Source organism: Pleurodeles waltl, chromosome 10 (genome assembly GCF_031143425.1).
Source record: "Pleurodeles waltl isolate 20211129_DDA chromosome 10, aPleWal1.hap1.20221129, whole genome shotgun sequence".
Classification (NCBI taxonomy): Eukaryota; Metazoa; Chordata; class Amphibia; order Caudata; family Salamandridae; genus Pleurodeles; species Pleurodeles waltl.
Genome location: NC_090449.1, coordinates 154,378,779 through 154,404,836, shown reverse-complemented (window position 1 = coordinate 154,404,836; position 26,058 = coordinate 154,378,779). Strand labels below are relative to the sequence as shown.

At 45.3% G+C, this 26,058-nt stretch overlaps 1 protein-coding gene across 1 annotated transcript in view; it reads right to left on the bottom strand.

The window, feature by feature from the left end:
* Window positions 1-26,058, bottom strand: part of GID4 (GID complex subunit 4 homolog) — an 82,361-nt gene that overhangs the window by 25,296 nt on the left and 31,007 nt on the right. The window contains exons 4-5 of the mRNA XM_069210092.1: window positions 19,583-19,684; window positions 17,561-17,691 (exon numbers count right to left, since the gene is read on the bottom strand). Coding sequence (XP_069066193.1) covers window positions 17,561-17,691; window positions 19,583-19,684 — 233 coding nt within the window. The remainder of the gene's footprint in view (window positions 1-17,560; window positions 17,692-19,582; window positions 19,685-26,058) is intronic.

Genomic DNA, 26,058 nt, shown 5'->3' with positions numbered 1-26,058 from the left:
GGAACAGGTGGTGTTCTTGGTGGTATAATTCTTTTAAGGCCTTCCATGAATGCTTTAATGACTGGTATCCTATATAGGGAAGTTGAATAGGTGGTCTGCAGGTATGCATATATTGCCGCAAGGTGTATTTTAATGGAAGAGAAGGCTAGGTTAGATTTTTGTAAGTGAAGCAAGTAACCCACTACATCCTTTGGAGTTGCGTGTAAAGGTTGGATCTGATTATGATGGCAGTAGCAGACAAACCTCTTCCATTTACTTGCATAGCAGTGCCTAGTGGACGGCCTTCTGGCTTGCTTTATGACTTCCATACATTCTTGGGTAAGTTGTAAGTGTCCGAATTCTAGGATTTCAGGAGCCAGATTGCTAGATTCAGCGATGCTGGATCTGGATGTCTGATCTGTTGGTTGTGTTGTGTTAACAGATCCGGCCTGTTGGGCAATTTGATGTGGGGTACTACAGATAGGTCTAGCAGTGTTGTGTACCAGGGTTGCCTTGCCCAAGTTGGTGCTATTAAAATGAGTCTGTTTTGACTCAATTTGTTTACCAGATAAGGAAGGAGAGGGAGAGGGAGGAAAAGCGTAGGCAAATATCCCTGACCAGTTCATCCATAGGGCATTGCCTTGGGACTGCCTGTGTGGGTATCTGGATGCGAAGTTTTGGCATTTTGCGTTCTGTCTTGTTGCAAACAAGTCTATTTGAGGTGTTCCCCAGAGTCTGAAGTAAGTGTTTAGAATTTGGGGGTGAATTTCCCATTCGTGGACCTGTTGGTGATCTCGAGAGAGATTGTCTGCAAGTTGATTCTGGATCCCTGGAATAAACTGCGCTATTAGGCGAATGTGGTTGTGAATTGCCCATCGCCATATCTTCTGTGCTAGAAGGCTCAACTGCGTTGAGTGTGTCCCCTCTGTTTGTTTAGATAATACATTGTTGTCATGTTGTCTGTTTTGACAAGAATGTTTTTGTGAGTTATAAGTGGTTGGAAAGCCCTTAATGCTTGGAAAACTGCTAGCATTTCTAGGTGATTTATATGCAGTTTTGTTTGATGTACGTTCCATTGTCCTTGTATGCTGTGTTGATCGAGGTGTGCTCCCCACCCTGTCATGGAAGCATCTGTTGTTATTACGTATTGTGGCACTGGGTCTTGGAATGGCCGCCCTTTGTTTAAATTTATACTGTTCCACCATAGAAGCGAGAGGTAAGTTTGGCGGTCTATCAACACCAGATCTAGAAGGTGACCCTGTGCTTGTGACCATTGTGATGCTAGGCACTGTTGTAAGGGCCTCATGTGTAGTCTTGCGTTCGGGACAATGGCTATGCATGAAGACATCATGCCTAGGAGTTGTAATATCATCTTTGCTTGTATTGTTTGTGTTGGATACATGCATTGTATGATCTTGTTGAAATTTTGAATTCTTTGTGGACTTGGAGTGGCTACTCCTTTCGTTGTGTCTATTATGGCTCCCAGGTATTGTTGTACCTTGCACGGCAAAATGTTGGATTTTGCAAAGTTGACGGTGAAACCTAGTTTGTAGAGGGTTTGTATGATTTGATTTGTGTGTTGTAAGCACTTTGTTAGTGAATTGGTTTTGATTAGCCAGTCGTCTAGATACGGGAATACATGTATTTGCTGCCTTCTGATGTGTGCAGCCACTACTGCTAGACATTTTGTAAAGACTCTTGGTGCGGTTGTTAAACCAAAAGGCAATACTTTGAATTGGTAATGTATTCCTTTGAATACGAACCGTAGGTATTTTCTGTGCGATTGATGTATTGGTATATGGAAATACACGTCTTTGAGGTCTAAGGTTGTCATGTAGTTTTAGCAATGGTAACACTTCTTGTAGCGTGACCATGTGAAAGTGGTCTGATTTGATGTAGGTGTTTAGTATTCTGAGGTCTAGGATTGGTCTCAGTGTTTTGTCCTTTTTTGGTATTAAGAAGTACAGTGAATAGACTCCTGTGTTTGTTTGTGTGTTTGGTACTAATTCGATTGCATTCTTTTGCAATAGTGCTTGAACTTCTATTTCCAGAAGTTCGGAATGTTGTTTTGATAAATTCTGTGCTTTTGGTGGTATGTTTGGAGGGAATTGTCGGAATTCTATGCAATAACCATGTTGGATAATTGCTAAGACCCAAGTGTCTGTAGTTATTTCCTCCCATGCTTTGTAATAATGACCTATTCTTCCCCCCACTGGTGTTGTGTGGAGGGGGTGAGTGACATCTGAGTCACTGCTTGGTTGTAGGGGTTTTGGGGCTTTGAAATTTTCCTCTATTCCTAGGGAATTGCCCTCCTCTGTATTGGCCCCGAAAGCCTCCCCTGTACTGTCCCTGGTAGCTGGACGGTGTTGCCTGCGAGGTGCTGGCTTGTGTGGCCTGACCTCGAAACCCCCCTCTAAAGGGTGTCTTGCGGAAGGTGCTGTAGGTTCCTCTGCTCTGCGGGGAGTAGAGTGCGCCCATGGCTTTAGCAGTGTCAGTGTCTGTTTTAAGTTTTTCGATTGCCGTGTCCACTTCTGGTCCGAACAGATGTTTTTCGTTGAATGGCATATTGAGCACTGCCTGCTGTATCTCTGGTTTGAACCCAGACGTTCTTAGCCATGCGTGCCTTCTAATGGTCACAGATGTATTAATTGTTCTTGCAGCTGTGTCTGCTGCGTCCATAGAGGATCGTATCTGGTTATTTGATATGTTCTGTCCTTCCTCAACCACCTGCTTTGCCCTCTTTTGTAGTTCCTTGGGTAGATGCTCGATGAGGTGTTGCATCTCATCCCAATGGGCTCTGTCATAGCGCGCAAGTAGTGCTTGAGAGTTAGCGATGCGCCACTGGTTTGCAGCTTGTACTGCGACTCTTTTCCCAGCTGCATCGAACTTGCGGCTCTCTTTATCTGGGGGTGGTGCATCCCCAGATGTGTGGGAGTTGGCTCTTTTCCGAGCTGCTCCTACTACGACGGAATCTGGTGGCAGCTGTGTGGTGATGAAAACAGGGTCTGTAGGAGGTGCCTTATACTTCTTTTCCACCCTTGGCGTTATTGCCCTACTTTTGACCGGCTCCTTGAAGATTTCCTTTGCGTGCCGAAGCATACCTGGCAGCATAGGCAGGCTTTGGTAGGAGCTGTGGGTGGAGGAGAGGGTGTTGAATAAAAAGTCATCCTCGACTTGTTCTGAGTGGAGGTTTACGTTGTGGAATTGTGCTGCTCTAGCCACCACTTGAGTATGCTGTGCTGTCTTCTGGTGGTGAGGGCTTTGTTGGATATGCCTCCGGACTGTTGTCCGACACTGGGGCGTCATATAAGTCCCAAGCATCTTGATCCTGGTCACCTTGGCTCATGGTGGTGTGAGCCGGGGAATGTGACGGAGTTTGTGCTGGTGAGACGTTAATTAGAGGCGGAGGAGAGGGTGGCGGAGTCACCTTTTTCACCATTTTTGTTTGGGGCGCCTGGTCTGTTTGAAACTCCAGTCTCCTTTTTCTCCTATTAGGGGGAAGGGTGCTTATTTTTCCTGTTCCCTGCTGTATGAAAATACGTTTTTGCGTATGGTCCACTTCGGTGGATTGCAGCTCTTCCTCAAACCTATGCTTTCGCATCTGAGAGGACAGTGATTGCTCCTCTGTATAAGAGCCTGGACCTGGGTCGGTTACGGGTTGTTTCGGCACCGAAACCTGCCTGTATCTTTTTTCGGCTCTGAGGTGGCTTTTTTCTTTTTTGGAGTCGAAACCTCTCGGCGTCGATCTTCGTCGGTGCCGCTGTCTCGGCGTCGAGCCATTTCCACACCGCTCTCTCGGTGTCGTTGCTTTTCTCCAGCACTTTCTCGATCCCGAGAAGGCTGCGTGCCGGTGTCTCGACCGGAGTCGGACGATCTCGGCACTGTTTGGGCCTTTTTCGGTGCCGATGGTCGGTCACCGAATTTATGGGTGGAGCCATGGCCTGGTGGCAGTGGTGTCCCCTGGGCCTTGTCACTTTTCTTATGTGTTGTTTTCGACGTCTTACTCACGGTTCTTTGATCGTCGAATTCCTCGGAGTCCGATTCGTGGATCGAAAAGGTTTCTTCTTCCTCTTGTTCCTCGAACTCTCGGTGCGCTGTCGGCGTGGACGCCATCTGAAGTCTCCTGGCTCGACGGTCACGGAGTGTCTTTCGGGACCGGAACGCGCGACAGGCTTCGGAAGTCTCCTCACTGTGCTCACGTGACAGGCACAGGTTACAGACCAAATGTTGCTATGTATAAGGGTATTTGTTGTGGCATTTGGGACAAAAACGGAACGGGGTCCGTTCCATCGGCGTTGTTCGACACGCGCTCGGGCCAACCAGGCCCCGACGGGGGATCGAAAACTACCCCGAAGGGCACCGGAGCGCGTCGATCTTCGATGCGGTGTTGAATCTAACTACGCCGATCCCGAACGCAACAATACCGACGAAAATCTTCCGATATTTACTAACTTTCCGTTCCGAAACTCGGAGCGACAGGAACACGTCCGAACCCGATGGCGGAAAGAAAACAATCTAAGATGGAGTCGACGCCCATGCGCAATGGAGACAGAAGGAGGAGTCACTCGGTCCCGTGACTCGAAAGACTTCTTCGAAGAAAAACAACTTGTAACACTCCGACCCAACACCAGATGGCGAGCTATGCAGAACATGTGTATCTACAGCGACAGATGCCATCGAACGGTTAGTTCTTGCAGGTAAGTAAACCACCTACGGGGTTCAAATTGGGGTCCAAGGTAGCCCACCGTTGGGGGTTCAGAGCAACCCCAAAGTCACCACACCAGCAGCTCAGGGCCGGTCAGGTGCAGAGGTCAAAGAGGTGCCCAAAACACATAGGCTTCAATGGAGAAGGGGGTGCCCCGGTTCCAGTCTGCCAGCAGGTAAGTACCCGCGTCTTCGGAGGGCAGACCAGGGGGGTTTTGTAGGGCACCGGGGGGGACACAGGTCAGCACAAAAAGTACACCCTCAGCAGCGCAGGGGCGGCCGGGTGCAGTGTGCTAACACGCATCGGGTTTCCAATGGTTTTCAATGAGAGACCAAGGGGTCTCTTCTGCGGTGCGGGCAGGCAAGGGTGGGGGGGGGGGGGGGGCTCCTCGTGGTAGCCACCACCTGGGCAAGGGAGCGGGCCTCCTGGGGGTCACTCCTTGTAGGAGGCTGGACTGGCTTGTAGTGAGTACCAAGGGGTACTTGCACCTTGCACCAGGCCAGGTTATCCCTTATTAGTGTATAGGGTGTCTAGCAGCTTAGGCTGATAGATAATGGTAGCTTAGCAGAGCAGCTTAGGCTGAACTAGGAGACGTGTGAAGCTACTACAGTACCACAAGTGTCACTTGCACAATATCATAAGAAAACACAATACACAGTTATACTAAAAATAAAGGTACTTTATTTTTATGACAATATGCCAAAGTATCTTAGAGTGTACCCTCAGTGAGAGGATAGGAAATATACACAAGATATATGTACACAATACCAAAAATATGCAGTATAGTCTTAGAAAACAGTGCAAACAATGTATAGTTACAATAGGATGCAATGGAGACACATAGGGATAGGGGCAACACAAACCATATACTCCAAAAGTGGAATGCGAACCACGAATGGACCCCAAACCTATGTGACCTTGTAGAGGGTCGCTGGGACTATTAGAAAATAGTGAGAGTTAGAAAATTAGCCCTCCCCAAGACCCCGAAAAGTGAGTGCAAAGTGCACTAAAGTTCCCCTAAGGACAAAGAAGTCTTGTTAGAGGAATAATGCAGGAAAGACACAAACCAACAATGCAACAACGCTGGATTTCCAATCTGGGGTACCTGTGGAACAAGGGGACCAAGTCCAAAAGTCACAAGCAAGTCGGAGATGGGCAGATGCCCAGGAAATGCCAGCTGCGGGTGCAAAGAAGCTTCTACCTGACAGAAGAAGCTGCGGTTTCTGCAGGAACGCAAAGGGCTAGAGACTTCCCCTTTGGAGGACGGATCCCTCTCGCCTTGTAGAGTCGTGCAGAAGTGTTTTCCCACCGAAAGAACGCCAACAAGCCTTGCTAGCTGCAAATCGTGCGGTTAGCGTTTTTGGACGCTGCTGTGGCCCAGGAGGTCGCAAATTGGACCAGGAGAGAGAGGGGACGTCGAGCAAGACAAGGAGCCCTCTCAGCAGCAGGTAGCACCCGGAGAAGTGCCAGAAACAGGCACTACGAGGATGCGTGAAACGGTGCTCACCCGAAGTTACACAAAGGAGTCCCACGTCGCCGGAGACCAACTTAGAAAGTCGTGCAATGCAGGTTAGAGTGCCGTGGACCCAGGCTTGGCTGTGCACAAAGGATTTCCGCCGGAAGTGCACAGGGGCCGGAGTAGCTGCAAAAGTCGCGGTTCCCAGCAATGCAGTCTAGCGAGGTGAGGCAAGGACTTACCTCCACCAAACTTGGACTGAAGAGTCACTGGACTGTGGGGGCCACTTGGACAGAGTTGCTGGATTCGAGGGACCTCGCTCGTCGTGCTGAGAGGAAACCCAAGGGACCGGTAATGCAGCTTTTTGGTGCCTGCGTTTGCAGGGGGAAGATTCAGTCGACCCACTGGAGATTTCTTCGGAGCTTCTAGTGCAGAGAGGAGGCAGACTACCCCCACAGCATGCACCACCAGGAAAACAGTCGAGAAGGCGGCAGGATCAGCGTTACAGAGTTGCAGTAGTCGTCTTAGCTACTATGTTGCAGTTTTGCAGGCTTCCAGCGCGGTCAGCAGTCGATTCCTTGGCAGAAGGTGAAGAGAGAGATGCAGAGGAACTCGGATGAGCTCTTGCATTCGTTATCTAAAGTTTCCCCAGAGACAGAGACCCTAAATAGCCAGAAAAGAGGGTTTGGCTACTTAGGAGAGAGGATAGGCTACTAACACCTGAAGGAGCCTATCAGAAGGAGTCTCTGACGTCACCTGGTGGCACTGGCCACTCAGAGCAGTCCAGTGTGCCAGCAGCACCTCTGTTTCCAAGATGGCAGAGGTCTGGAGCACACTGGAGGAGCTCTGGACACCTCCCAGGGGAGGTGCAGGTCAGGGGAGTGGTCACTCCCCTTTCCTTTGTCCAGTTTCGCGCCAGAGCAGGGCTAAGGGGTCCCCTGAACCGGTGTAGACTGGCTTATGCAGAATTGGGCACATCTGTGCCCAACAAAGCATTTCCAGAGGCTGGGGGAGGCTACTCCTCCCCTGCCTTCACACCATTTTCCAAAGGGAGAGGGTGTAACACCCTCTCTCAGAGGAAGTCCTTTGTTCTGCCATCCTGGGACAAGCCTGGCTTGACCCCAGGGGGGCAGAAACCTGTCTGAGGGGTTGGCAGCAGCTGCAGTGAAACCCCAGGAAAGGCAGTTTGGCAGTACCAGGGTCTGTGCTACAGACCACTGGGATCATGGGATTGTGCCAACTATGCCTGGATGGCATAGAGGGGGCAATTCCATGATCATAGACATGTTACAAGGCCATATTCGGAGTTACCATTGTGAAGCCATATATAGGTAGTGACCTATATGTAGTGCACGCGTGAGTTTGGTGTCCCCGCACTCACAAAGTCAGGGGAATTGGCCCTGAACAATGTGGGGGCACCTTGGCTAGTGCCAGGGTGCCCTCACACTAAGTAACTTTGCACCTAACCCTTACCAGGTAAAGGTTAGACATATAGGTGACTTATAAGTTACTTAAGTGCAGTGTAAAATGGCTGTGAAATAACGTGGACGTTATTTCACTCAGGCTGCAGTGGCAGGCCTGTGTAAGAATGGTCAGAGCTCCCTATGGGTGGCAAAACAAATGCTGCAGCCCATAGGGATCTCCTGGAACCCCAATACCCTGGGTACCTCAGTACCATATACTAGGGAATTATAAGGGTGTTCCAGTAAGCCAATGTAAATTGGTAAAATTGGTCACTAGCCTGTTAGTGACAATTTGGAAAGAAATGAGAGAGCATAACCACTGAGGTTCTGGTTAGCAGAGCCTCAGTGAGACAGTCATCACACAGGGAACACATACATATAGTCCACAAACTTATGAGCACTGGGGTCCTGACTAGCAGGGTCCCAGTGACACATAACAAACATACTGAAAACATAGGGTTTTCACTATGAGCACTGGGCCCTGGCTGGCAGGATCCCAGTGAGACAGTGAAAACACCCTGGCATACACTCACAAACAGGCCTAAAGTGGGGGTAACAAGGCTAGAAAGAGGCTACTTTCTCACACTCCTGCACTGGAGTTCCGATCCTTCAGGTCCTGGGGGCTGTGGGTGCAGGGTCTTTTCCAGGCATCGGGATTTCAGAGTCAGGCAGTCGCGGTCAGGGGGAGCCTCGGGATTCCCTCTGCAGGCGTCGCTGTGGGGGCTCAGGGGGGACAACTTTGGTTACTCACAGTCTTGGAGTCGCCGCAGGGTCCTCCCTGTAGCGTTGTTTCTTCACCAGTCGAGTCGGGGGTCGCCGGGTGCAGTGTTGCAAGTCTCACGCTTCTTGCGGGGATTGCAGGGGTCTTTAAATCTGCTCCTCTGGATGCAAAGTTGCAGTCTTTGTTGAACAGGGCCGCTGTTCTCAGGAGTTTCTTGGTCTCTTGGAAGCAGGGCAGTCCGCTGAGGATTCAGGGGTCGCTGGTCCTGGGGAAAGCGTCGCTGGAGCAGGTTTCTTTGGAAGGCAGGAGACAGGCCGGTAGGACTGGGGCCAAAGCAGTTGGTGTCGTCTTTCTTCTTCTGCAGGGGTTTTTCAGCTCAGCAGTCCTCTTCTTCTGTAAGTTGCAGGAATCTAAATTCTTAGGTTCAGGGGAGCCCTTAAATACAAAATTTAAGGGCGTGTTTAGGTCTGGGAGGGCAGTAGCCAATGGCTACTGTCCTTGAGGGTGGGTACACCCTCTTTGTGCCTCCTCCTTGAGGGGAGGGGGGCAAATCCCTGTTCCTATTGGGGGAATCCTCCTTCTACAAGATGGAGGATTTCTAAAAGTCAGAGTCACCTCAGCTCAGGACACCTTAGGGGCTGTCCTGACTGGCCAGTGACTCCTCCTTGTTTTTCTCATTATCTCTCCTGGACTAGCCGCCAAAAGTGGGGGCTGGGTCCAGGGGGCGGGCATCTCCACTAGCTGGAGTGCCCTGGGGCATTGTAACACGAAGCTTGAGCCTTTGAAGCTCACTGCTAGGTGTTACAGTTCCTGCAGGGGGGAGGTGTGAAGCACCTCCACCCAGAGCAGGCTTTGTTTCTGTCCTCAGAGAGCACAAAGGCTCTCACCGCATGGGGTCAGAAACTCGTCTCTCAGCAGCAGGCTGGCAGAGACCAGTCAGTCCTGCACTGAACATTTGGGTAAAATACAGGGGGCATCTCTAAGATGCCCTCTGTGTGCATTGTTTAATAAATCCAACACTGGCATCAGTGTGGGTTTATTATTCTGAGAAGTTTGATACCAAACTTCCCAGTATTCAGTGTAGCCATTATGGAGCTGTGGAGTTCGTTTTTGACAGACTCCCAGACCATATATTCTTATGGCTACCCTGCACTTACAATGTCTAAGGTTTGGCTTAGACACTGTAGGGGCATAGTGCTCATGCACATATGCCCTCACCTGTGGTATAGTGCACCCTGCCTTAGGGCTGTAAGGCCTGCTAGAGGGGTGACTTACCTATGCCACAAGCAGTGTGAGGTTGGCATGGGACCCTGAGGGGAGTGCCATGTCGACTTAGTCATTTTCTCCCTACCAGCACACACAAGCTGGCAAGCAGTGTGTCTGTGCTGAGTGAGGGGTCCCTAGGGTGGCATAAGACATGCTGCAGCCCTTAGAGACCTTCCCTGGCATCAGGGCCCTTGGTACCAGGGGTACGAGCTACAAGGGACTTACCTAGGTGCCAGGGTTGTGCCAATTGTGGAAACAATGGTACATTTTAGGTGAAAGAACACTGGTGCTGGGGCCTGGTTAGCAGGGTCTCAGCACACTTCTCAGTCAAGTCAGCATCAGTATCAGGCAAAAAGTGGGGGGGTAACTGCAACAGGGAGCCATTTCTTTACAACCTTCAAATATGTGAGCTCAGCATGCCTGCAGTACAAAGAAACCTCTTTTGTTTGATTAAGTAGACTAAAGTTTGCTGCATACATCATAAGAATCTAGCCCCCATACCCATGGCGTCTAGCCCACATAACCTAGGACTTTTTAGTTTGCTATCAACATAGCCATCAGGGCAGGAGGGTGTCTCAGTTTGTTTAAACACTCAATTTTAATAAATATATTACCAAACCATGATGTGGTAACACGGTCATCTTAACGTACCAAGAAATGTCTAAAAACCTCTCCACTAACTTGCAGCTTTACTGATAAAACAATATAGTGTATTAATCTTTGAAAATTGGGTTTCAGAAAACATATCCTTTGCACATCAACACAAACTATTCGGATTGGTTTTCATCCTATTAAAATATTTTTTTCATCACACAGAAATGAAAAAAGGGCTTACATAACTAATGAAATATATTTTGAAATTGTTGCACATTTGACTTAGTCATTTAAATGTTGTGGGTTAGGAAAAATCTGACACCCTATATCCTTTTATTTTACATTCTAAGCAGCAGGTCATACAGTTCACCTTACAAAGTCCTGGAACTCTGAAGTCAGAAGGAAAATTCATTGTAAGAAAAACTGACTTTTGACCTCCGTCTGTGAACACAGAGCCAATGTGACATAAGAACAAGATTTAAAGGCATCTTTTATTGCCCCTTCACTTTTCAACTGAACAGAACACCTTGTCAGTGTCAACTCGCCAGAAGGGTTGAGTAAGTATTAAAAAAATAGCCCGACCTGATCTAATAAGACTAGCCAATGCGAGTGGTCGAGTGGATTTTTAAAGCCTTGGTAAGAGGCAGATTTGAGAAGCTGTGCAGGTTCCTTATGGTATTTCTTATTTCCATAGTCTGAGCAGTTTACTGCAATGAATTGACCACTATGAGAGATGTATTTCAAATGTTTATGGCCTGAGATGGCACATGTTAAAGAGAGACATAGATCACAAGTCTGTTGGGTTCTCACTGTCAATTGTGAGATGTCAAAAGCAGTCATAATATGTAGCTAGTTGGAACCCACAGTTGTGGGCTAAATTAAAGACACCCCCTTGGTCAGAAGCATGTGGCAGATCTCTTCAATTATTTCATGCATGTTCAGAAGGCAATGGTTGGCGTGTTACTGTGAACTAGTAAAGTATGATTGTTCTAGGTGATCAACACCACCCATACCACTTTTGTTTTATCCGAGTGTGAAAGTATCAAGCAGTATAAGGAAATTATTCTGCAGTCTACCATCGACTGCCCAAACCCTGAGTGTTATGGCATTAGTATGAGGTGGGGTGGAGGGGGTGTTATATGTTGTATTGTAATTGCATTTTTATACCACCTGCGACTCCTGAAGTAGTATTGTATCACTTTACAAAGGGCTGAATGCTGCTTCAGAACCCAGGGTTAGTAGTTTTTGTGTTTTGTTTTTTTGTTTTGGGATTGGTCTTCTGCTCATAAAGAAACTGTGCAATGCATTTACTCTAGTTTATATAAAGTAGACAGGAGTTAAGTGTGATTTTTAGTGGCAGAGGAGCTATAAGTGGATTCATGCATTGGCTGGCAGTAGATGAGCTACGGGCGATTAGCTATTGTTAGGTTTCCGGGGCATGATCTTTAAAGAAGAAGTGGTGGTCTTTGTACCCAGGTGTGAGGAATTAGAGATACAATAATAGGGATTAAGGGGAGCACAATTGTTACAGAGTAGGCTGTGCTCCGCGAGCTAGAAGGCACAAAGGTAAGTCGTTTAAAAGAAGAAAAAAAAAAAAAAAAGAAAAAAAAAATAGAGTTGACAATTGAAAAGTTATTTCAGGGTTAGTTTTCATGCAGGGTTTTTAGGAATACTGTGGAGGCTTTTCAAGACTACATGCAAACATGTGTTGCAATATTACTGTACTCCATACACTGGCACACACACATACAACCAACACCCATAGGTAAATAGACAAAGTATGGTTTCAATTTCCAATAAAATCGGATGGAAAGTAAACTTAAATCAGGTATGTTGTACTTCAAATGTGTGCACTAGAGCTGCTCCTTCCCTTTCCCCCTGAAGATCGTGGCCGGACGATGGAGAACAGAGTATGTTTTAGTGAATTTGAGTAAAGTAATGCTTTTCAGGGCAGGTAGCACTTGAGTTGTGGGTAATCTGGTAACTTTATTTAAATGTAATAATTCATATTGTGTTGTTCTGCAACTCAGACCAGAATGGCTGGAGAAAAGCAGCTTAACGGAAAGTTACGTTTTGAAAAATATGGAAACCAAATAACAACCAAAGGAAGCGATGAGCCAAAGACAAAAAAAAACAAAAAAAAAAAAAGGCATAAAAAAAAAAAAACTAAATAGAAAAACATCAGTACGTTTACAAAGATAAAAACGCACAATAAAATCAAGTATGACGGCAAGCCAAGCACATGCAGCGAGAACAACACCAATTAATATGTTAATCTGTACTTTGGTCCATGCTCCAGGGAATAAACCCCCTCCACTCCCACCACAAAAAAATAAAGGTGAAGTGAAGCAAACGTGCGCTCACCAACAAAAAGGAAGAAAAGAAAAACTTTAAGTACCCTGTGGGCATCTGTTAGTGGCATGTAGTGCTGTAGTTTCACATGCATGTGCATGCTCCTGCATTGTAGTGTTGGGCCTGGATGTGTGCAAGTTGTTCTTTGAAGGAGTTTTTAGAGTTATGAGGTACTGCAACTCCTCTTTTCGGCAATAATTCACGTGGTCATCGACTCTTTTGATACTTTGTTTTCCCACACAAGAGGTGAAATTAGAATTTAAAGCGAATTGATATGTAAAGAGATGCCCATGCATAAGAGGAAAAGGAGAAAGTAAGAGACTAACGGTCAAGGTTGTCCTGGGAGGAGGGTGGTCACATGTCTACCTACAGCACTACTTGCAACAAAGTTTTTCCTTTTGAGGTATGTGTGGCTGTAGATACACTTGATGTACATAGAATGTAAAGTAGTCCTCCCAAAACGTGGTGGCTAGTCTGTGGGTGTTGCAGCAGACCAAAGGCATGGAAGAACTGCCAGGCCAACATTAGCCTATTGGCAGGCTAGAACACCCACACAGTAATGTTTTGTGAAAGTATGTGGTGTGAACCAGGTAGATGCTTCAAGTATATCAGCTTCTGGGATATTACCCAGAAAAGTAGTGAGTAGAGTCTCTTTGGCTTCAGCATAGCATGTCTGGATGCATTTAACCATCCATTCTGCAATGCCTGACTTGGACAGAGCTTTTCCTTTGTGGGATTCGGAGAAAGCAACAAACATTATTTGTGTTTTTCTGAATGGTTTGGTTCTATCTATGTAGGACATAAGGGCTCATTTTACATCCAAAGTTTGGAGAACTCGTTCTGCAACTGAATCAGGTCGTGGGGAAACAAAAACAGTAAGGTCAACTGATTGATTAAAGTGGCAGCAAGAGACAGCCTTAGGGAGGGAATTTGGGTTTGGTGAGGACAACCCCATCTCAATGTACTTAAAAGAATGGTTCTTCCACAATTAATGCCAGAAGCTCACAGGTACCCGAGTGAGGTGACTGCACTTAAAATGTCACCTTCCGAGAGAGGAACTGAAGGGGGCAGGTGTGGAGGGGGTATTCTGGAGAACCCTTGAGTCGCGCAAGTAAAATGTTGAGATTCCCGGAGGGTGCTGGTGAGAGTTGGGTAGGATTGACCCTTTTAAGACCCTCCATGAAAGATTTAATGACCAGTATCCTGAAGGGAGATGTGTAGTCTATTCTGAAGGTAAGCAGCCATGGCTGCTAGATGTATTTGTATGAAGGTAAAAGACAGCCCAGAAACTTTTAAGTAAAGTAAGTAACCAATTTGTTTAGAGTGACAGTACTAGGCAAAGCTCTTCCATCTGGCTGCACAGCAGCCATAGGTGGTAGGTCTGCCAGATTACTAGAGAACTCTCGGGCATTCAAGTGGAAGATTAAGGTATCCAAATTCTACCTCAGGGGCCAGATCGCAAGGTTGAGGGACCTGGTGCCCAATTACTACATGGTTCCACCTGAGAAAGTCCAGCTTATTGGGAAGTCTCTCATACAGAACCAGTGAGTGTTGAGCTTTCGAGCAGTTGTGAGACAGGGCTGGCAGGCACACATGGGTGTCACCAAGATGAGCTGGAGGATGCCTGCAAAAGCCTCCAAGCCACAAATTGAAGAAGAGAAAAAGTACATCCCTGACCCATTCATCCACAATGCATTGCTGCTGGAATGCGGGTGTTGGAACTGAGTGGCGAAGTTTGAGCATTTGGCATTTTCTGCTGTTGCCAACAGGTTGATCTGAGGGAAACCCCATCTGTGAAAGTAACAGAGGAAGAGGACCTGCGGGTGTAGTTCCCACTTGTAAACGTGTTGCCACATCCTGCAGAGGTTGGCAAAATCATTGTCCATCTTCAATAAGGTACTCAGGTAACAAATTAATTTTGTAGCAGAGAGCACAGTGCCAAATGCTGTGGGATAGCAGAGACCACATTGCAGAGCGCAGTTGTGCAGCCACCACCGCAAGGCATTTGGTTAACATCTGAGGTGCACTAGTGACTCCCAAAGGGGAGCGCTTTGAACTGGTAATGTCTTCCACTGACCACAAATCTGAGATACCAGCAAAGAGCTGGGTGTATCAATATGTGGAAATAGGCATTCTTTAGGTCAAGTACAGTCATAAAGTCATCTTGCTGGAGAATATAATGACACCCTGAAGGATCATGTGAAAATGCTAAAGGGATGTATCCTTTTAGGTGCTTTGCTGGTCTCCGTATCCTTTAATTTTTTCTAAAGCATTGCCCACTTGTGGACCAAAGAGGTGCTCACCATTGAAGTTCATGTCCAGCAGGTTCTGCTTAACTTCCAGCTTAAAGCCAGCGGTACAGAGCCACAAGTGCCTGTGGAGCAGAATGCTAAAATGTACCACTCTTGCAGTGGTGTCGGCAGCATTAGGGCACAGCAAACAGAGGTGTTTGAGATAAGCTTGCCCTCAGAAACCTTGTTTTCTATCCTTTTCAGGTTATGGAGGGATGTCCATGTCGTCCCAATGGGCACGATCATATCTTGCACGAAAGATAATTAGCAATATGCCGGTGGACAGCAGATTGCACAGCCACTGCTTCCCTGCCACATCTATGCATTTGCATCTTTATCTGGTGGCAAAGCATTCCCTCTGGCCTGAGAAATGGCTCGCTTATGGGCAGTGGCGATTACCAGAGAATCGGGTGGAAGCTGGCGGCGAACATAAATTGGGGGACGAGGGAGTCATAAAGGGGACACAGTAAAAAAAAATTAAATCCATGTTTAGGTGTTCTAATCCCAGCCCAGACACGGTCTTTTAAAAACATCAGGGGTGCGAGGCATGCCCTGGTGCATGGAGAGGTACTGAGTGAAGCTGTGAGTAGAGGAGAGGGTTTCAAAGCGGAATTCCTCCTCTTAGGGTTCAGTGTGGAGCTCCACCATGTGAAAGGAGGAATCTTTCAAAAAGAGTTCCTGAAAGAATGTGGAATGATCTGGAGGGGTGGGACAGGCAGTGTAAAGTTGGGGGTCTACTTCATAGAGTCCCAATGGTCACCCTGTGGGGGAGTCAAATGCGTCATCATCCCCTCTACACCCTTTCCCGTATCGGAGTGTGAAGACCTCTGAGGTGTGAAGTCAAGAGGGTCCCCTTGAGAAGCGATGGCTGAGCTGATGGATGAGGTGATGATGGTGCATTGGATAGGTGCCCAGTAGCATTAGCCGATTTCCTGCTTTGTTTTGCAGAAAATTAAATGTTTAAGGCATCTTTAAAGGACAGCTATATTTGAGTGTGGAACAGCAGGACCCGAAGGGTGGGCACGGATGCAGCACGTGTGAGGATGGGCGACTGGGTGATTTTGCCATGTCCTGTTCCAGCATCTTATGGAGAACTGCCTCGACCGCACCAGGGCGAAACTTACTAGTCGACGCCAAAGTTATAAAGTGTGCCTTTGGTTTTGATGCAGAGGTTCGTTGGTGCAGATGGTCAGCTTAATGTAGGGGTGACCAGTGACAATGTGGTCATCCTTGAATGCTTCTTTGGTGCTGAGCTGGGTGGGGCATCTGAAGTTGTTTTCAATAGCTAGAATGGCTCGAAGGCAGTGGCAGTCCGAAAGCCCGTTTCTGGTGTTCCAGAGTATCTAAGTGCATTTTGGCTATCAGCTGCTCAGGGTGAGTGCGGTGCCAAGGGGGTGGGGGTGCCTTACTGAGCTGATGGAAGGTCCTCAATCTCCAGGGCGGAGCCAGAACTTTCTCCAGGGAAGAAAAAAAAAAAAAAAGAAGTCTGGGGTGTCTCCTCCACCTATACGTAACATCTTAAGTCATGAAGAGTCTCACTAGAGCAGAAGGAGTGGCAGGCATCGCAGGCAGCCTTGCTGTTTTCCAGCAAACAGCACATACTGCAGAAGTGATGAGGATAGGTTCGGGTGGCAGCGAAGACAATATCAAAATAGCATTCGTTCCAACAACGTTGAGGCATGTGGAGAGATACAACTGAGAGATTGGAATAGCCCTGACTGGCTGCGGTCGGCTGGGACCTTGCTTGCGTGAAGTAATCAGACATCGATCCGTGACAGACATGATCAAAGTATAACACTCATGTTGCGAAGCAACAATATGAATTGGAAAGAGCACAACGAAGGTGTTGACTCGGAGCAGAGGTCCGAAACTGATAGCCGAAAGAAGGCAATCCAACAATGAAGTTCATGACCATGCACATTATTGCCAAGAGAAGGTGTCACAGTACCTTGTGACTCTAAAGAATTCCTTGAAGGCGAATAACATGCACACATCTGGGCCCAACACAAGATGGCAGGAGTAAGCACAGCAAGTGTATCTACAGGCACACATGACTTGTACACAGAAGATACAATGAATCTGACCAATGGTAGGTAATGGGCATGCTGAAAGTCCCTTTTAGGTGGTTTGGTTTTTAAAGAAGCAATAGTTTACCACAAGTGGAAATTCATCAGCGCTGGTTCAAAAACAACCTAACAAGGTGGTACCGTCTAGACCTCTGAGTAAAGACAGCAGAGTGAGAGGGTATACAATATTTACGTAGAATTATTGTATCTTCGGTTTCAAAAACTGCCACACAGTAAATGAACCACCCTTATTGGGTAGAACAAATTTAGAAAAGTCAGCTTTCATTTTATTATTGAATTTTCAAGAATTATTTTAAAAAGTGTTCTGTGCTATAAAAGAGGTGTATCAGTCAGTTGTTAGCAAGCAGGCTGTAATGCATCAGAAAGTTGTTACCTTAAATACTGATTATTTACACAGCAGGTTCATCTATGCAAAGTATTTGCGGAAAGCAAATATCCATGGGCACTTTATTACCCTTTGTCAGGTATAATCTTACCAACAATGCCTGCTACTGAATTATGACTGGTTGAGCAAGTGCTCCTTGATGCAAAGCTATGTGCTATAATAGTGTTCATATAAGAGCAACGCCTTCATCAAACTGTACGTTCTCTGGTGTTATATAGACAAAAATAACCAATAAAATAAGAAAAACTTCCAATTCTATACCATTCCGAGCTCCTGTGGTAGTAATAGCCTTCTATGGACGCTGCAGATTTCTGGAAGCAAATGTAGTAGAAACCAGCAAATGACGCCCCACTGATGTCTTTGATGGTGTGATCGGGAACTAAGAATTGCTCCTACAGAAGTTAAACATAAATATAGATTAAAATAGCACAACAAAGACAAATGATTAAAACATTCAGGTAAGATTGCACAATAAATGCCACTTTTTAAAGTATTTTACTCCTTCACACAAAGGATCACATTTGACTGGTACAATAACAACCAGCAGTGCAAAAGCGGCTCATTGTAAAAAAAAAAAAAATTTTTAAATATAAAATAAATAATAAAGTTACTATGAATTGGAATAAGCAGAAGCTCTGGCAAAGTCAATAGGCTGTTAGGCTGTACAGCTTTATAAAAAAGGGTGTGATATATGCAGTGAATGTTTGATGTCACGTAGAGCCTATGGAATGAGGTGACCAACATTTGGTTTTTTTTTTGGATTCAAGAAGGCAGGCACCATGTGGATCAAAGGCACAATGACACTACACAAGAATGAGCGCATCATGTGCATGCATAACTTATTGTCACCACGCTTGCATGCACCTATCTGATCCAAGTGAAATATTGCTACCCACAATCTTGTTTGAGGGTAGAGCAGCATAGCAGCAATTGACAGCTGTCAGGCCATCCAAAAAACGTAAAATATAAGAATGTAATTGTGGGCTGCGTGGTGTGGCGGACCAACGAAAGCAATGGAGGTGCAGAGGAAGCAACACGCAGTGGACAAGAATAAAAAATAAAGGGTAGGGTGGAGGAAGTAACAGACAGGGGGTAGGGGGAATGCTTTAAACAGCCTAGGCTGCACATGAAGGAGAAAGAAGGGAAGGAGTAACACTGAGTGCATGCATGGGGGCGTGTATTTGGAGGGAAACAGCTTGAGCACATGCATTGCCTTTGAGTACTGAAAGAAAATGGTTTGGCAGAAAGGGTAACTAGCACCAAAATTCGTGTCTACCACTGTAATCTATGAGATTCCATGTAAGAAAATACCTCTCAGCGGGTTTGGAGCCTGCTTAATAACAATCAACTGTTAAATGTGCCTATGGACTTTAACATGTTCACAAATGTCAAGCCTGCTGTCTATATCAAATGTTTAACCTTATTCAAATTAAAAATATAAATTATGGAAAATGTTACTTACCAGTAGACATCTGTTCGTGGCATGTGGTGCTGTAGACTCACATGCTGTGCATAAGCTCGCCATCTAGTGTTGGGTTCGGAGTAGTACAACTTGTTTTTGTTCGAACAAAGTTTTAGAGTCATGAGATCAAGTGACTCCTCCTCTCAGCAATACTGCACATGGGCATCGAGTCCTTTGCTAGAATGTTTTTCTCCGCCATTGGGTTCGGATCTGTGTTCCTCTTGCTCAGTGTTCTCGGCTCCACAGTCTAAAATGGGTTTTTTTCCGTCTTTCTATTGTCATCTGTATTGCTTATGAACGTGTATCCCTTAATATTCAACTCTAGGTTCCTTTTTCTACACTCGATGCGCAGCATTACTGAGAGGAGCAGTAACTCGATCCTGTGACTCGAAAACTTTCTTCAAACAAAACAAGTTGTACTACTCCAAACCCAACAAAAGATGGCGATCTTATGCACAGCTTGTGTATCTACAGCTACACATGCCATCGAAAATATAACAGGCTTATGAACTTGATCACTGGCTTGCCAAGATAACCAACACAGACCTGCTGCATGGAGCATACCCTCTCTCACAAGCCAAAATGTGCAATACAATCACTCTGGGTGGAACGGGATACAATCACTCTTAATGGAACACAGGAACAAAATCCTGTGTTCAAAGCAACCAACTCACTAGTAGCTCAGAAAGTTCTGCTTTTGTTGATCACTGTCAATCCAGATCTAAAATAGGGACTGCATTTGGCAATATTGAAAATTCACACAATTAGATGTGAATTAAACCAAAAAATTTGGTCAAAATTTAACTGAAAATCCAACTTACCTTCCACCGCATGAAGACGTAATCCCCAGTTTTTAGTTCATCGTAATCAAAGTCATCAGAGTTGAATGTTTTTGCATACTGATAAAAGGCCTGGAACTTTCCCTAAAAGAGAACAAACAAAGGTTTTATTATGAAAGAGATTAAGGTCTAGGCACAGAACAAGCAAATATGAGTGGGAGGGTTTTATGAAAAGCAGTACTAGATATCTTTAATTGGTTGTCTGCCTGATTTGTACCTCTAGGCAGGAATATCCATACAATAGTACTTGATGAATATGAGGATAGATATGCAAGTAGCTGCCTTACATATATTTGCTAGTGGGAAATAACCAAGGAAATGCCACTTTTTTCCCCCAAACATGAGGAATGTGTCCTACCCACGGCATGCAATGTTGGGCAAGGTACATTTAGCATTGCAATAACAAGTTGAAAGCATCTAACAATGAACCAAGTCCTGCCTTTGAGATAAATCTGCCAAACACTACTTTTGAAAAAGCAACAAAAAATTGTTAGTTTTTCCACATGGGCAAATAGAGTCCACACGGTGCATGATGGCCCGATGTCCATCTAAGTTGAAAGCTTTTTCCACTTGTGATGGTGCCTCAGGGATAAAAACAGAGGTAAGTCAACAGATAGCTTAACATAGAATTGCAAGACTACTTTTGACCAACAAAAAAAAAAGTTTGTGTGCATAGTACAACTGTTGTCATTGTTTACCTACATAAAGGCTTCTTCCACTGACATGGCTTGAAATTCACTTAACTTCAAACAGAGGTGATAGTCATAATAAATGCTTTTCAGAGGAGGACATGGTGTAAAGACAAATACAGTGGCTCCAAGGGTGCTTCAATAAGTCTACTCAGGCCAAGATTAAGGTCCCAGGAAGAAACTGAGGACGTCTAGGAGGGATTACTGTTATGAGACCCCGCACAAAGGCCTTAACAGGAGTTCTGAAGACATGCACATGTTTTGCAAGCTAGTTCTACTAGGGGTACCCATATGGAAGTGTAAACTAGCTCAGCCTTTTCAATGTGTAGTAGGTATCAAACAATGTGTTGGACTGTGATGCCTAAGGGCTGTAGTTCTTGGAGTAAATGCCAAAACATCAGCATTGAACTGTGTTTATATTTTAAGTTTTCTAACCTCCTTTGGGATTTGCATGCATTCATCGGGGAGCTGCAAATATCTTAACTGTAAGATCTCAGGCCATACATTTAAAAGTGGGTGGATTGAGGTGCAATACCTCACCCTGACACTGTGGCTTTTCGTGTGGGTGAATGGACACCTCCGAGGTTGTTGATCCCGCATCAGGGAAATGCGCGTGAATATCATCCGGCACCCAAAGGATCTTTTGCAGCACATGCAGCACAGCACATGCTGAATCAGAGGTAGTGTGAGATTGGAAATGTAGGTGCCTCAAGGTGAAATGTAAGCATTTTGCATGTTTGTGGGTGGCAAACACATCCACTGTTGGGGTGCCATATCAGCAAAAGCAGAGGTTGAGAACTGAGAAATGAGCTGATCTAATTCATGGATTTCCTACATTCAGAATAACTGTTCACCCTGGGATGTGCCAGCTAACAGGTGTTGACCATGGATCACCAAATGCCACACTGCTTTGTCCAGCCTAGACTATTTTGGAGAATGTGCCACACACCTCTTTTAAAAAAATAAAATAAATTGTACAATATATGGTGCTAATATGGTCTGTTCAGATAAGGAACACATTGTCGAGTCTGGTTTGAAGTGCTTGAGGAAGCAGCTTCTTTGACATCATATCTTCACCCTGGTGATGTGGTGCAGGAGCTCCTGACTAGAATGCCAAGGCCCATCATGGAACCTCCTAACCTGCAAAAAAATGTCCCTTTGTTTATCACTACGGCTGTGGATCGAGACAGGATCTGCTCAGTAACAAGCCGTCCTCCTTCCACCAACATAATTTGCACTGAACACCTGGCTCCACTAATTCTAGATCCACTCTATCTTTAAACAGTGACCACTGTTTGGAAAGACATTTTTGTGAATAAAACCTGTATAACCTAGCATTGAAAACTAGAGAAATACATATAGGTGGAGGAGACATCATCAATTTTATGGTTAGAGGAAGTGATGTCTGGTACAGGGAGCGCAGATTCTGAAATGCCATCACTCTCAAAGTCAGGTTATGCTTCCCCAGTCACAGAATTGTGCGACTCCCAGGTATACCTGGGTCTCTTGGGGCACAGGTAAGATTTACTGACATTGACTGTAAAGCCCCATTGAGGGAGAAATAGGATCTTCGGTTGCGTTTTGGTAAGGAATTGCACCAGACTCATCCGTTTTACCATCCAGGTATGAAAACACATGAATCCCCTTTGTCAGAAGCAGAATGGCATACTGACCTGTTGTCATTCTGAGATGGGTGGATGTGATTTAGCAGTTGGACACTCACAGATTATTAGCGCTAGTACAACAGAAAGGACCGAAGTAGAAGGATTAAAAAAAAGCCAAGTCTTTATGAGTTTCTTAAACGTAGCTAAAAATTTACAGGATCTAAACGAGGCAGGCAAAGAATTCTACAGTTTGTGGCCCATATGAGCGAAGGAGCCCCGCCCTTTTCAACATGCCTCAAAAAAACCCAGGGACAACTGCAAAGTTCAGATTGCTAGACATGGGAGACCAGCTGGGACAATAGGGCAACGCCAATGACCCATGGTAAGGTGGTTCAGAATTAGAGACAGCTTTCAACATAAGACACAGTGCCTTCAATTGGACTTGCTTACCGATAAAAAGCCAGTGTCGGTCCTGCAGAAAAACTGAGACTGAGGAATCAGGGATGTGGAAGTCCTATAGTCCCCAGGACATACTGTTTGGGGTCAAGGACAACAAGCTTACATGTCCGTTTTGTCCTTGAGACAAGCAGGCACAACCCTCTGCTGCACAAACCCTTTATCCGCCTGTTTAAAGTACATTATGGATCAGGGAAGGGGATGGTCTGCAGTTAAGGTAGTATTTGTGTTCATATGTTAATGATGTTCAAACTTTTATTTATGGTTCATTAATGCAAAGCCTTTATTATTAGTGGGAGCGCTCTAAGGAACTGTTGTAAGCCCGGAACTGCACTACTGACAGTGATTCCATTATGAAAATGTATACATACGATAGCAAAGTTTAATAATATGAGGTTACATATAATATTCCCACAATGCTCTCTGATTATACATAGATATTAGTAGAATCTTGAAAGCAAGATTGATGATTCTTTGCTTTCAAATTAAACTGCTCAAAAAAATGTAACTGAGAAAAAAAATGTTTTACAAAACTACTGAGAAATTTTAGGTACCATTTCTTTGAAGAATCATTTAGTAAAATGTGTTGATGCGTGCTAGTATTTCAAAAAAATATTCACAATGAAATACCAGGGTAACATGTCAACAGGATTATGGCAAACACGAAACTAAACAACCATTGGCAATGCCGAAAGTTCTGACACCGGTGGTCAGCCTTTTGGTTTTGTACACCTTTATAGCTGCGGGTGCTGCAGGACCACCATTCTAAAAAACCCTGGCAAAAAAATAAAATAAAAAAAAATAATAATAATAATGTTTCTTCTCAAAAACAGAACACATTGCCACAATGTTCCTTGCAATGAACAAAACTACTTTTTGTGGCGATATTCTCCTTGAGAAAGAGCAGAATGCCGTAATTAACAGTGAAGGCAGTTGATAGAGAAAGATGTAAAGATAAAAAAAACAACAACAAAAAAAGGATTAAATTTTAATAAAAACAAAACGTCTTTGTTAACACCAGACCTCTTTCTGCGCCTATTTCTTAAAGAAAGTCACAAAAGTGCACCCATGGTGTACGTTCTTGCATTAGTGCAGATTTCCAGCCTTCTCAAATTTGCAACAATTTACTAAAGTAGGCCAGAAAATTGTACTCCTACAAAATATTTATGAACTGCATTTTAGAGCGAGCTGCATGTGCTGATTTGCATATGTGAAAATCTGTCGAGTGTTCACAAGTTCCCTTTCCCTCCAACCACTTTTTCCACCCACCAACAGTGGAAGAAATGTTACTACTGCCCATGTCGGGAGTAAACCTTCAACCTTTCTCAGTATGGTAAAAAATTAGAAAAGAGCTGGTGAAAACCCCTAAAACATGTAAGTTAGTAGGTTTGCAAAGACACACAAGGGCATTCTAGTCCTCGAACTATTAGCTGCTGCTATCTCCAACCCCAGTAGGTAGATCTGTGGAAAGGTAGCAATATAAAGGAACTGCTAGTGTTAAACCCGACTATAGGATGGGCCCTGGCACTATCAAAGAGGCTAATATCAGGGCTCCTATATAATGAAACTGCTGCCATAATTTGTTGCCACACTACATGGTACCAAAAGGGACAAATGGATTTTTTTTTTACGGGGCAAGTAGATTTGTGAAGCAACGTGTCCCATGGACAAGTAGGTATTTTATTAAATTCCACACCCCTGGAATGCTTAGGAAGATGACAGCTGACCTGCTGCAATCTGAACTACTTATAGTTGAGTGAGTGCATCTATCCATGCCCCCAGGAAGAGCATGTTACCGTATTCAAGCATAGAGATCATCAGTGCCTGTACCACCATTCTTTGGGCTGAAAGTTAAAGGAGCAAAAGGATTTTTTTCTTAGCCATCTCAGGGGGCTGAAACAGGAGGCGGCTATCTTGGTGATTTGTTGGTCCTTCAGAAGCTTGCTGTCCAACCAGGAGCATAAATTCTTAACTACCCAGGCAGGCTGGAGTGGCCTCCAGATCACCAGGACAGCAGTGAGAAACTCAAAGGTGTGGCTGATTATCACCCATTAGAATTTTTGGACTTATTCCACATTTAACTTCTGGAAATTACTTTTTATCCAAGTCACCACCTTAGTAAGGCAGGAGTTAATAGATAAACTACGGCTTTCATTGGGAGACACGATAATTTGGGTGTCCTCTGCATAAGAAAATGTGTGCAAGGTTTTGCTCTTTTTGAGACTCAAAATTAAAGTAAATTCCTTGCCCACGCTGGTAACCCGGCATGGTTTCTATTGCATCCTAGAGAAGAGACACTTTTATCTCAATCAATTGTGGTAGTCCTTAATGATTTGTGGGAGCGGGACAGCAGATTCTGAGGAGTGGTGTGAAATTTGAAACACTAACCAGGGGCAATAGTAGTTAGCATTCACTGACTTAAGGTGTGTGTGTGGGGGGGGTGTGTGTGTGTGTGGGGTGTGTGTGGGGGGGGTGTGTGTGGGGGGGGGGGTGTGTGTGTGGGGGTGTGTGTGGTGTGTGTGGTGTGTGTGGTGTGTGTGGTGTGTGTGGTGTGTGTGGTGTGTGTGTGGGTGTGTGTGTGTGTGTGTGTGTGTGTGTGTGTGTGTGTGTGTGTGTGTGTGTGTGTGTGTGTGTGTGTGTGTGTGTGTGTGTGTGTGTGTGTGTGTGTGTGTGTGTGTGTGTGTGTGTGTGTGTGTGTGTGTGTGTGTGTTCGGGTCAAGAGATGTACATACTCAGAAGGTGTTGGATGGGTTGAGGACAGTATGATGATTAAAGATCACTGGTTGGTGGCATATATGCTTTTTTTATTACGGCACCTATGGCCTTAAGAGGATTGTTGCTACGGAAGGCCCAAAGGAGATTACTCTTGCGATAACTGCTATCAGATTTCCTGAAAGGACTGCCGTGGCTGGGAAGTTTGATAGAACAAAGTCAAGTGCTGGGTGGTTTGTGTCTGCTAATCTGCTTGAAAAACATTCACTGCTTTTGCTGTGTCTGCTGTTTTTCTAACAATTCATCAACCGAAGGTCCAAACGGCAACTAATTGGCAAATGGTAGGCCTATGAGATGTTGCCACTTATGTCGAATCACCTGGGGGCGAGGTCTGCAGCTTCCAATGTGCACCCAAATTGCTGCCATCTGCAATGGCTATCTCCCCCCTCCCACAGCAATCTTTCACCCTCTTCCTGTGCAAATAGGAGAACGTTTCAAGAGTTCTTCCGGCACAGCCTGCTGGCTCTTATTCTAGTGTGGCAAAAGAGCTATAAAACAGGAGATCCCTACTGTGTTGCAGTACGCAGTGATTCTTGCTTTTCAGTGGTCTTTATCCTTTATTTTCTTTAGCCGGGGAAATGCCTGCCCTTTGCCTTCCAGGAGGCTGTGTGCACCACAAGGGAAGGGGACTTGGGGTGCACCTGACAGAGTACAAACGGTCTAGAGATATGGGTTAAATCCCCCAAGAATACAGGCAGCTTCCTCACAACTTCAATACCCTACACACTGGGTGCTAGACTGGTCCGGTAAAGCTTCTTCCATATATCTTCCATCATGGCAGGGGCATCAACTTCTTATCAACTATAAAAGTGATGTCCATTTGGTGCCCCTGAATTAGCAGGACGAGAAAGACATTAGATTGTTAAACACAGTGCTACAGCATAATTAATGGGATCTTATTATCTGGCCCAAAACCATCCGTCAAGAAGTGAAGGTG